This window comes from Macrotis lagotis, chromosome 3 (genome assembly GCF_037893015.1).
Source record: "Macrotis lagotis isolate mMagLag1 chromosome 3, bilby.v1.9.chrom.fasta, whole genome shotgun sequence".
NCBI classification, from domain to species: domain Eukaryota; kingdom Metazoa; phylum Chordata; class Mammalia; order Peramelemorphia; family Peramelidae; genus Macrotis; species Macrotis lagotis.
This window is the reverse complement of record NC_133660.1, coordinates 3,222,546-3,235,860: the sequence shown is the minus strand read 5'-3', so window position 1 is coordinate 3,235,860 and position 13,315 is coordinate 3,222,546. Positions and strand designations below refer to the sequence as shown.

The window sequence follows — 13,315 nt, the reverse complement described above, 5'->3', positions numbered from 1 at the left end:
TACGTAAAGAAATCACTCAGGCAAAACCAAACAAGTTGTGAAAGGATCTGTGCTCTGACAGATGTTCTGTTCAAAAGTTAAAGCTTCAGGCAAAACGAATTTCATTATGGAATACTTCTAATGATGCATTTCTGTATTTTTCAAATACTTTTTACTATTTTTCATTTTTTTACAACATAAACAATCACTTTCCCTCTCAAAGTCCCTCAGAATACTTGTACTCACATAGATTAGACCATAATTAAAGTTACAACTTTTGCTTTCCATCTTAGAAAAATAAAGTTTTATTTTTTATTTTGTTTTTGAAATTATCATAAGACAGTATTTACTGAATCATTTGTATTATTGCTACATAGGCCTAGAAAAGTAAATGTGATAATCCTTCTAGTTCTCACAAAAATTTAAGCAAAATTAAGATAAGCCTGAAGATTTTCTTTTAGGAATTCTGTATGAATAAGATTTGAAGCCATTTTGCTGAAACACAGGAAACTCAAAAGCACAAATACAATGTATAAGAAACGAAAAAGAAACGTAATTTCAGAAAATGAACATGGAAAGTGTACTTACCAGAGGTTATGTCTTCTCACCTAAAGTTTCAATTCTAGATTTCCACACACTTTTTTCTATCTTTTGAATTAAAAAAACACTGAAACTTGTAAGGCTCCATTAAATGGCTGCATTGTTTAACCAGGAAAAACATGTTAAAGATTGAGTTGCTTTAAAAAGAAAAATAAAATAAACAATTGCTTCTTTTATGCTGAAGCTTGAAACACTTAGACTGGCATTTTGAATCATGGAGATCCCCTGGGTATTGTTGCTGCTCCTCAAGAAATTGCTGTACAAATTCTGCCACATTCTTGCCTTCTGTATGGTTCTTTAGCAGAAACAGATCAGAACAGGCTAGCAAACAACTCCTTCCTAAATGGAAGCTCTAATTTCTTCTTCTGCAGTGAAATGAACCAAGTTTCTATGCAAAAGAATGAGTGACAGTATTGCTGGCCAATCAGCTTGGGTTTTTCAGGAAAATCACCCCTTAATTCATTCAAAATTAGGTCATATGACACTATTTGAAATGCTATTGGCTTAAAACAAATGTAGTGTTTGAATATACTCAGGATAAGGCCACCCATCTATGCTTTTCTGGGCTGAAGATACCTTGACTATAAATGTACTGTGTATAAAAAAAAGGGTAGGAAAAAAAAGAATGTAAACTTACCAGAGCTTCCCAACTGTTAAAGGGCCGGAGCTCTGTTATCTTCTGGGCTTTTTTCTGAGAACACTGGGGAATCAAAGTGAGTTCACCAATTGAAGCCCCTTGCAGGAAGTGAAGTATTTTACCTTTGTAACCATCCTCCATCACCTCCTCACCACTGCTATAGTCCTCATCCAAAGAGCTCCCGACATCAGAGCCTGAATCATATTCAGAGTCGTGCATTTCCTTTTTAGGATGGAAAAAAGTTTTTTTGCCTTTCTTGTTAAAACCATTCTGTGCTTTGACAGCAGATTTTTGTTTCATTTTTGTTTTAGAAGTGTTTTTAAGATGATTTTGATTCTTTCTTGAGGCAGCTTTTCCATTTGAAACTTCACTTTTTGAAGGATACTGTACATCTGTAAATATAATAAAGACAAAAAACTATTGGAAACACTATAAAGAAAGCAAATATCAAAAAGCTAGCCTTTTCAGAAATAAAGACTGTAAACATCTAAAGGAAACGTTTTCATTTGAATATAAGGATTCTTTTGCAAATTTTTTTTAGTTCTGACAAGTTATATTTTAATGGAGAAAGAGGAGCTAAGTTTTCCTAGAAATAAGTAATTCAGTAATCTTAAGTGGTATAAATATTTAAGGTAATAACTATGTAATATAATGGGTTAAAAATACTAGAAATAAAGTGTCATGCACACAGAAGGACAATTTTTGTTGAACTGCCAAATAAACATAAATAAAATTGAGTAATGCAGCCCAAAACTAAATTCAATGAAAATTCTCTGTAAGATAGGGGATATACTTTTGCCACTTTTTCTTTCAACTGGCAGCAAGATGGATCCAACAGCAGAAGGATGGTATCTCTTTGCCATGTGCTATTTCCCTCCCAGCACTCTCTGATCTCAATAATATTGCCTTGAAGCAGCTTGTGGCACAGTAAATAGACCGCTGACCTTGAAGGCAGAAAGGTCTGAGTTCAAATCCTGCCTCAGACACTTAGTAGCTGTGGGACCTTAGGCGAAGCACCATTTGCTCAGTGTCTTCAGTGGCAAAATGGGGATGACAAAGAGCCCCTAACTCTCAGCGGTGAGCACCAAGCTTGGCTCACAGTGGGCGCTGGGTAATTGCTGCTGCTGTTGTTGATGGGAACGAGAGCGGAGCTTCTACTTCTGAAGGAAAAGTCGAGGCTCTCTGGGCACAAAGACTGCGGTCCCCACTGCCCCTGCTGCAGCCAGAGCTTCACCTCTGCCCCTTCTGAAGGAATGATGAAAAGAGCCGGAAGCAGACCTTCACTCGTCTGCTACAGGAGGCTAACAGTGATGTTGGAAAAGAGGAAAAGTGTGGTTGCTTAATTTGTTTCAATATTAGATTTATCTATAGAGTAGAAAAGATATTTTTAAAAAGTGATGTAAAAAAATTTATAAAGATGAATTAACCCTTTAAAAATAAACTTCTTCTTATGTTCTTACCCATTTCAACCTTATTTGAAGTTGTGAAATCGGTATGCTTCATGATGGTATACGGCAGAGATTTTTTACCTTGTTGATCTTCAGCAAATACTCTTAAAGATTCCAAAGCTTCATTATACATCCATTCATGTTCCTTAAGTACTTCTCTAAGTTCCTAGAATAAATGTATATGCATTTTCAAAAATCCTAATTATAAAATTCACAAAAATTAGCTTATTTTTTGATATTTTTAATTTTATTTTTCTGATGTTCATAAGGATTGCTTCCCATTCTAATTCTGGATCAGAGAAAGGATCAGCTCCTAAGAGTAATAAACATGCTTCTAAACTTCTGCATTCCCTATACATAATCTCTGTACACCACACACATATAACCAAACTTTAAGAAGGTACTCAGTTAAGTTCAGCAAAAGCTTAACCTAGATGCTGAAAGATAGAGAACTCTCTAGGCCCAGACAAATCCCCAGATACGGAGCTTCAGTGTAAATGGTCCTCAGCAACAACTTTGTTGTATAGAGAAGAAAAGTCCACACCTCACTCCATATTACAAGACATTAGGCAAACATATGGTCCAAAGTCAATGTAATGTGTCTAAGTCTTGCAATGCTTTTTAGGAGTAACATAATTGATAATAATATCCTGAGGAATATGTCAGAGTAAAGGGGTGTGTGTCTGTGTGTATTTAATGGATATAAAAATGAACAGACACATCTAAAAAAATAATCCAGTCATCTGTTTTTTGCACTTAAATGTCAATAAAATGATTGCTCTGATAGCAATGAGTATCATCACTAACATGATAGAAAACAGTATTAGTTTTGTGGGTCCTTTACAGCTAATGCAAATAATGAATCCCCTAAAGCATGAATTCACTCTTCATATTTCTAGTAGGCTGGAAATAATTACCACAGTTTACATAATTATAAGTAATGTAGCATCTGGGTTTCATTATTGGCATAAATCAAAACCTAGTTGTATAGTAATGACATAATCACTTTACCGCTATACTACATTTTCTTTGTTCACAATGCCAAAAAACCCAAACAAAAAAACATAGAAACTTATAAATGCCATGGCTGATTTATATAATTTCCACAAATGACTTACTTCTCCCACTTCTATTAAATTTATTTCTAAAATGCCACCTAGATAGATGTTACAAATATTGGCACAAGAATAGTAAAGTTAAGCTGACTTAAGAAGATAAATTTGTTGATCATAATCTATAAAATGAATGCTAAACTAGTCAATTTCCATATTGTCTGATATAATGATCCACTTTAAAACACTAATTAGCACACTTCTTAAAATTATTCTATGTCCTAACCCAAATTAAAAACAAACCAAAACAGCACCATTTTCTTGCAGCTTCAAATGTTATATTACAAATTTAATCATTTAGGGAAATACACTGCTATAAATCACAGGAGTATTAAAATTGAGATGATGAAAACCCCTGTACCCTTTTGAATCTAAAAAGGGGAAGAGGAAGGACAAACATTTACATACTATATTGCAGGACTGGGCTAAGTACCTTATAAAAATATCTTATTTGATCCTTAAGACAACTCTGTGAGGGAGGGGGCATTATTATACACATTTTATAGCTAAGTGAATAAGTCATATCTGAACTTAGGTCTTTCAGACTTTAGGTACTCCATCATCCACATTGCCACTCAGCCATGTGATAATTCATAAAACATTCTACTATTTCTTGATTTAATAAGATTACTTTTACTCTATACATTGAGATTCTAATTGGAAAATATGCCTTTTGAAAATGTCGAGTTTCTTGCAACATAATTCAAAATGATTTCTATAAATTTCTATTAATACTTGCTAATTCTTTATTGCTTACATAATTAAAAACAGGTTTTATTCTCAACCATGGTGAAAATTATTTGCTTATACAATAATGCCAATATGCTAATAAACATTTCATTTGCTGATTCCACTTCTGAAAGACTGAACACGGTTAACTTCAAACTTCCCAATTTTCACTGTATACAAAAAAAAAAATCAGACTTGGCTGATAATCTGGTTAATTTTTCTAAACTGGGTTTCCCCCCATTTTTTTACTTTGTTCCAATAATTGGAAAGGGTGGTTGTTCAGCAATAAAGATGATAAAATATTCATAAGCTGAATAAAAAAGATGTTATTTAAAACTCCCTAAATTTTAAATGTGAACATGTGGCAAATGAATTGGTTAAATTTACTTCAACTACTCACCTCTTTAGCCAAACTGGGGAACTCAGTCTGCAGCTTTGCTACAATTGCTTCCTGTTTCTCCCATTTATCTTCTGATTCTTCAAAATCCTTTGACTCTTCAAGCTATTTAAAATAAAAAATCAGGAGTTTTTTTTGAGAAAGCAAGAATATTAATGTTCTAATCTGCCTAGGAAACCATAACATTTAGAGTTCTCAAAAATGGGAAAGATAACACTTGTAAGTTTATCTTTGTTTATTTCAGTCTAAAAGGTTAAAAAAAAGGCTAGAATATCTTGGTCAGGGGTGTTTAAAATTTCAATTTACCACAGTCCTTTATTTAGACAATGTTTATAATAATTTCCCCAATTAGATTACTTTACAGGAAATTAATCTATCTTCTTCCATTCAACATCAATTACTCGTGAAACTAAGTTTAGTTTTACTTTATTTTTTGATCTGACTTAACACATAAATGATTCAATGTGCCTCACTGGGAGAGAAAAGAAAGTAGCTATAATTTTATACTTCAAGGACAGACTAAAGTAGTCAGTATCAATGAAGAGGAATGCAAAGAAAATGTTCAAAAACTGCAGTCAACTGCATGATTTTATCTTTGGTGCTTCCAAGAACTGATCAATACGTAATTAAGACCCTAGTAAGTGCTGAGCACTAGGATACGAGTTAGAGAACAGACCAATCTCTGGTTACAAGGAGCTAATGCTAATATGGGAGGAATGCCTGTATGTGTAAAAATGTGACTAGGGACTAGACGTGGGATGGAACTGGTAGAGGATGCCCTAGAAGAGCACTAGTTCTAAATTTATAATCTTGAGAGACTCCTACAGAAATCTGTCCCCAGCAGCTAGGTCACCAAGCAGATAGAGTGTAGAGATCCAACAGGACTTCACTCCCTCACTCAATCGCTGTGTCACCCTGACAAGTAAGGGAACAACCTCTGTATGGATATGCATCTTATTTTCTCAATTGTAAAAACAGGGAAAGTGCCAGCACTTGCTTCCCAGGTGAGGACTGGTGCTCAGCTCAGAATTCTTGTCTCACCACCCCCAGCTAGGACATGACAAGGAGGAGGGACTCAAGGCAAGGGTTTGTGGACTCACTGCAGGTTCTCTCCTCTTCTCTTCCACCTCAGATATACAAATTCAATCTATGGACAGACTCAATCTAAGTACAAATCCATCCAGAAACCAACATCTCACATCCTAGACCAGAATAAGTTCAAAATGAACATGGGAAAGATACTAAACATTACAAGATGGAAAATAGATCATTTTGATTGTGTTAAATTAAAAAAGGTTTTGCATAAATTAAAATGATGAAACCAAGATTAAAAGGAAAGCAGAAAGATGGGATAATAATTTTTATAACAAGTGTCTCTGAAAAAGGACTTCATTTCTCAAATATATAGAGAACTGAGTCAAATTCATAATATAAGCCATTCCTTGATTGATAAATGATCAAAGGATATGAATAGGCAATTTTCAGATGAAGAAATCAAAGCTATTTATACTCATTTGAAAAAAATCAATGTTGGAGGGGATGTGGGAAAACTGGAACACTAATGCACTGATGGTGGAGTTGTGAACTGATCCAATCATTCTGGAGAGTAATCTGGATCCCAAAAGGGTTATAAGATAGTCCATACCTTTTGACCCAGCAATATCACTGTTACGTCTATAGCCCAAAGCTTTTTTAAAAAGGGACGGGAGGAAAGACCTATATGTACAAAAATATTCACAATAGCCCTTTTTGTGGTGTCAAAGAATTGGAAATTGAGAAATTGTCCATCAGTTGGAGAACAGCTGAACAAGTGACATATGAGTGTAATGAAGTACTGCTGTGCCCCTAAGAAATAATTTCAGAAAAAATCTGGAAAGACACAAACTAATGAAAAGTGAAGTGAGTAGAATCAGGACATTGTAACACAGTAATAGCATTATGAGGGTCAACTTTGAAAGACTTAGCTCTTCAAAGCAATTCAATGATCCAAAGGACTCATGATAAAAAAAATGCTATCCACATCCAGAGAAAGAACTATCAAATTGCTTACTTTCTTAGAGAAGGAGAAAGTGAGTAACTCAAAACTGTTAAAAATTGATATAAATTGTCTTTACGTGTAATTGGAAAAAATATTTGAAAAATATATACATATATTTAAGACTAAATATAAAGTAAGGAAAGGAGAACATCTGGAGGAATTGAGAAAGACTTCTTTGGAAGTGATGTTTGAGTTGCAATTTGAAGGAAGAGGGATTGATTTTAAAAGGCAGAAGTGAGAAAAGAATAGCATTCTAAGTCCAGGAAAGTGCAAAGGCATGGAGATGGTATGGAAAGCCATGTGGGAGGAACAGAGTTGAACAATTTGGCTTCATTACAGAAACCAAATTACAGAGTGCAGGGTAAGGAATAGATTGGAGTCAGTTTGTATGAACTTTTAAGAAAGTAAACAGAAGAGTAAGTTTCTATTTTATCCTAGAGGCTAAAGGGACTCACTGAAGTTGATTGAATAGGGGAATGACACAACCAGATTTGCCCTTAGGAAAATGCATCTTTGGCAGTATTTTATAGCATAGTCAGAAGTGGAAAGAGGTCTGAGATTTGGAAATAGAGAGCTGCTACAATAATCTAGGGGTGAGGGACTGACTTAAGGTGGTGGATTTAGAAATGGATTAGAAAAGAGAGACATTATAAAACAGAAACGAGAAGATTTAGTAACTAATTAGATATATAGGTAAAGGGAAAGAGAGTATATGTCAAGGTAATAGGTCTAAAAATCTTTAAAAACCTAGGAAACTGATGAGATAATTTCAAGGAACACTCACAAATAGGAGCAAAAGTAACTCAAAAAAGGAAACAAATCTTCCCAAAATACCATGGTATTATTCATCCAAATGTGCTAGGGGCCCTAGAATAAGCCAATGAACAAAAACATCCTTTCTTCTGCTCCCTTTCCAAGGTCCAAGCCTTCTTCTCTTTTTTTTTTTGTCTATATTATTCCCACTGGTGATTTCATCAGCTTCAAGGGATTCAACTATAATTTCTGTGAAAATGATTTTCAGATCTTTTTTCTAACTCTAATCTTTCCCCTAAATTCCATCTTCAATTGCCTACTGAACATCTAACTAAATTATCTTAAACTCAAACATGTCCAAAACTGAACTTCTTCCTCAAACCCTTCCTTCTTCCCAACTTCGCTATTAATGACAAAAATATCATCACTGATGTTTATTTAAAGACATATGCCGGGGCAGCTAGGTGGCACAGTGGATAAAGCGCCAGCCCTGGAGTTAGGAGTACCTGGATTCAAATCCAGTCTCAGACACTTAATAATTACCTAGCTGTGTGGCCTTGGGCAAGCCACTTAACCCCATTTGCCTTGCAAAAACATACATACATACATACATACATAAAAATAAAGGCATATGCCATCTCCAATTCTCTGTTCTCTTTTACCCTATCCCCCTATCAGTGGTCAAGACTTGATTCTTCTTTCAAAATCATCACTCCTTTCTGTACACTGCTCTCTTTTGTGAGGAAACCATCCTGATACAGGCTCACTCTATTACTCAGGCCTCATACTCTTACAGTAGCCTGCTGTTGGCTGCCCTCCTTTAAATCTCATCCCATTTCTGATTCCATATATTTTCACTGGCTGTTCCTTCACTTGGAATTCTTTCCCTCTTCTCCTCTGTCTCAGTTCCCCTCTAAGTCTCAGATAAAATTCCATCTTCTGCAAGAAACCTTTCCCACTCTTCTTTAATGTTGGTGCCTTTCCTCTAGGACTGTTTCCAACTGAACCTGTTTATCCACCCTTTAAACATGATCAACACAGATCTACTTATAGCCAAGTACGCATTTCAAGTGTGATCCCCACACTTGGTGAAGTGCTTTCTCACTGATACAGTCTGTGTTAGGAGCTGACCAGTAATTCCTGCTCCTGAGATGATCCACACCCAATGGTTTACACCATGTATACAGAAGCCAGTCTTTTCCACAAAGAATTTCTACTCACCAACTAGTCTTGTTCTAATTCAATCTACTCTTGCTTAATTACTAGGAGTTGAGATGAACTCATCATGTTCAAAACACAAACTAAAGCCTCCTTCCAACTTCTCCCTTTCTTTGAAGGGCCCCAGAACCTTTCCAGGTGACTCAGTTTTGCAATCTTGAAATCCCCAACCAATCCTGGCTCTGGGTTCCAGGTTGAGCTTTGCCACTTAACTACTTATATTGCATTAGACAACTTATTTGATCTCTTGAGATCAAATTCCATCTTCTGAAAAATAAGAGGATTCATAAGATAAAGTCTAATACAACTTCCCAGGTAGAATTCTATGATCCTATCACACTGTTTATTTCCCCCCTTGAAAATCTATAGGATTAATATCGGCCTATATTAATAATAGGCAAATGTGTAAATAAACATATACATATATATATATATACATATACACATATGCACACACACATTTATATATATATATATATATACACACACATTTATACACACACACACACACACACACACACACACATACACACACATATAAAATAAACATACCCATACAGATATACATATATGGGCTATTTCAATTAAAATGAGATTTCTTTCAAAGGCAAAAATGTGTGCATAAACATACACTGTCAATTAAATGCCGCACTTTGATTTTACAGGATAGATAATTTGGAGAAAGGTATAGTCATTTTAGACTAAGATAAAAGGTGATTTTAGTTTCTATTTCATATGCAACTGAATGAAGCAACTGGGATACAACAGGGATATACAACTATCTTCAAGTATGGGGGGTGGGGGCAGCTAGGTGGCACAGATAGAGCAGCAGCCCTGGAGTCAGGAAGACCTGAGTTCAAATATGATCTCAGACACTTGATAATTACCTGTGACCTTGGACAAATCACTTAACCCCATTGTCTTGCCAAAAAAAAAACCCCACAAAGAAAAAGAAGTATTTGTCAGGGTATCATGTGGAAAAGCAATTACATTATGTTTTAAGTCTAAAGGGCAGAACCAGGAGCAAAGGGTGGAAGTCAAAGACAAATTTAGCCTAGATATCAGGGAAAAACCTTCCTAACACTAAAACCAAGCTTAAAAAGCCTTCAAGGATGGTAGTTTTCATCTAAGAAACTGCATGTTTACTTTATTCTATAGTAGAGATTTCTTCAAGATGTGGACTTTACTAGAAGGCCATTAAAGTCCCTGCCAACTCTAAAATTATGTGATTCTATGAAATGTACTCTGATGTACAAGTACTAGTAGTCATCTAGGTAGTCATCTATTTTATACTATATATACTATATTTCTCTTGACTTCCAAGCATCTACAACAGTTTTGGATTCAAATAGTATAAATTGCTTTTATGTATTTTTCTCTCTCCACATATTTTTCATGCCCCCCCCAAACTCCATCCTAAACATTAGGAGTATGAAAAAAGTTAGGAATATTATTAAAAATCTTATTGTTAAAAAAAATCTTATTGTTAAATTCAATAATTTCTGGGGAACAAAAGAATCAAATAAAAAAAGAAAGTCATTAATTTGTTATGAATTTTAAGAAGGCATACTCAACAGGACAATTATCTTAATCATATCACTTTCTAAAAGTTTTATCTGAATGGTAGAGAAGAGGAATTCCTTAAACTGAGATAAGATTTTTATAAATCTTGGCTCACAATTAAAGAGACAATTTTTGTTTATTTCATTCTTTGATTTGATTAATTCCACACAAAACTGACTCAAAAGCAACTAGAAATAGTATGGAAAACAAAAAATCTGGCTAAAACTGATTAGCTATCCTTTGAGAGCAGATTTTACATAGCCTCAACAGTGACCATTAAAAAAAAGTATTAACAAGGGATTCCATCACCACTACTATTCAATATTGTATTAGAAATGTTAGCATCAGCAATTAGAGAAGAAAGAGAAACTGAAGGAATTAGAATTGGGAAGGAAGAAACAAAACTCTCATTCTTTGCAGATGACATGATGGTTTACCTAGAGAATCCCAAGAAATCATCCAAAAAACTACTGGAAACAACAATTTTAGCAAAGTTGCAGGTTATAAAATAAACTCTCATATATCCTCAACTTTTCTATAGATGTCTAGCAAGATACAGCAGGAAGAGCTAGAAAGAGAAATCCCATTCAAAGTAACCTCAGACAATATAAAATACTTGGGAGTCTATTTGCCAAGACACACTCAGAATCTCTTTGAAAACAATTATAAAACACTTCTCACAAATTAAATCAGATTTAAATAATTGGGCAATTATCAACCGCTCATGGATAGGTAGAGCTAATAAAAATGACAATTCTACCAAAACTAAACTGTTTTAGTGACCTACCAATCAAAATTCTAAAAAATTAATTTTAATGAGTTAGAAAATATTGTAAGTAAATTCATGTGGAGAAATAAAAATTCAAGAATTGCCAGGAGCATAACAAGGGATTCCAATGGTTATTTAATGATAGAATGTGTACAACCCTGCAAAACATTTCCCTTAAATGTAGGTCAAGAAACTGCTTTTTCAAGTCACTTAACCCCACTGCCTTAAAATTAAGAAAAAAAAACTGCTATTTTTCTGATCAAGAGCTACAAAATCTTATTAATTCTTTGCTAGGTGTCCTCTAAAAAGGAATGAAAGACCTATAAGACCTCAAATTCAAAGTTTATTTCTTATAAAATAAACTGATGAGACTTTCTAATAAAGTATATAAAAAAAATCTATGTTCTAATACAGATGTTTTCATTTCTTAACTCACTCTTTAGTGAGTAAAATCTTTATTTCAAAAAGATTAAAGTTGATTTTATATGATAATTTTCATCACCAACCACTGCATACAGTTTAGACTGAAGAGTGTTTCTTTCCTACAACAAATTTTACTAGGATGAAAAAAAAAGATGAATGTTAGACTTTGCTCTTTTGGTTTTTAAACATTTCAATCTTTTTAAAAATTAAGTTAGTGTGTTCTATGAGTAAAATCACAGAATCAAATTTGCTATCCCACATGATACCTTGGAAGAGCTGATTTCATGAGGAACAAAAAAAACTTTATTTCCAAAGTATTGATAATAAAGCATGGTACTCAACTTGAAAAAGATGGATTTAAGAGACATACATTCTCCAACACAGAAAATGTGGGAAATTGTTTTGCTAGACTATATGCATTATTTGTTACAAAAACTTTATCATTGCCCCTCCCCCCAATGGTGGCAGGGATTATTAGAGAAAATTGAACTAAGTAAGGGAAAAATAAAAAGAGGGCCATTAAGGCATCTTTTTTTACTAAAATATACAAAAGAAAGTACAGGGCACTTATTTATAAACTGAAATAGAAAAACAAGCTATATACAAAGGATCTGAATTTCATTTACAAATGTATAATTAGTTCTCTATTCTATGTGTGTGTGTATGCATGCACACATACCCCTATTTCATTTGGTGTTTTAAGTTTAGAAGAAAATTAAAAAAAAATGCTAGGTTGTAGGTGCTAAAGTTTACTTACTCTTCAAAAGTTAGTTATAAATCAAATAAGTTATAAGGTATTGGCAACTGTTATAAACAGAAAAAGAGACATTCAAAACACAATGACTGATTAATGAAGAGCACCATGTTCACCCTGCTACATGCTCTTTTATATATATTTAATGAGTAGGTTTCAGAATTTTTTTCAAGACTCAGATCACCTTGGTTTATTTCAAGATGCCTTTTAATGTCTTCATTCAAAGTATCTGCTTAAAAAATGATCTGTCAGAACCACAGTTAGTTTCCCAAGGAATATTTATTGAAAATGAACTGTTACCAGTTCTAACTAATGCAGGTCTTCAAAACATTTTGTGACTCAGCAAACTAGTAGAATTATAAACAAACAACAACAAAAAGAGGAAAAGTCTCACAAATGATTGGGGGGAAAAGGAAATTTTCTTATGGAATCATTAACCAAGAAAAAGTTTTCCAAGGAATTAGCTAATTTCAGACTACATTTTCAAAAGAGCATTAGTCATAATATTCTGAGGTAAAAAGTATGAGTAAAGCGTAACTTACAGGATTGAATCGTTTTCTTTTTACAGTTTGATCATCCTCATCCTCATCATCTTCAGAGGAGTATGAGGAAGATGAATCTAATTTTCTTTTCCGAGGTATACCTTTAAGAAACAGAAAAACCAGACTAAAACCTTGTAATAATGCAACAAGACTTTTCAATTGATACTGTCAAATATGAGTTAAATCCTGTTACTAGTAAGGATCTTTAACCAATTCCCTCCACTAGAAGCAACAGACAAATACAATAATGTTTTTCCTAATTGCCAACTACTCTTAAAATAATTTGGCCAACAAGCAGTTCCAGTGACAAAAGCTCATATAAAGTCCACGAAACAAGTGATAAAATTTTTTTA

General features: G+C 33.9%; 1 protein-coding gene across 4 annotated transcripts in view; it reads right to left on the bottom strand.

Moving 5' to 3' along the window:
• Nucleotides 1–13,315, bottom strand: part of SMARCAD1 (SNF2 related chromatin remodeling ATPase with DExD box 1) — a 111,894-nt gene that overhangs the window by 64,518 nt on the left and 34,061 nt on the right. Inside the window, exons 5-8 of one of the 4 annotated variants that reach the window (XM_074228056.1) lie at nucleotides 12,963–13,063; nucleotides 4,906–5,007; nucleotides 2,677–2,830; nucleotides 1,217–1,608 (exon numbers count right to left, since the gene is read on the bottom strand). In XM_074228056.1, coding sequence (XP_074084157.1) covers nucleotides 1,217–1,608; nucleotides 2,677–2,830; nucleotides 4,906–5,007; nucleotides 12,963–13,063 — 749 coding nt within the window. The other 3 variants (XM_074228057.1, XM_074228058.1, XM_074228059.1) reach the window with 3 other exon arrangements.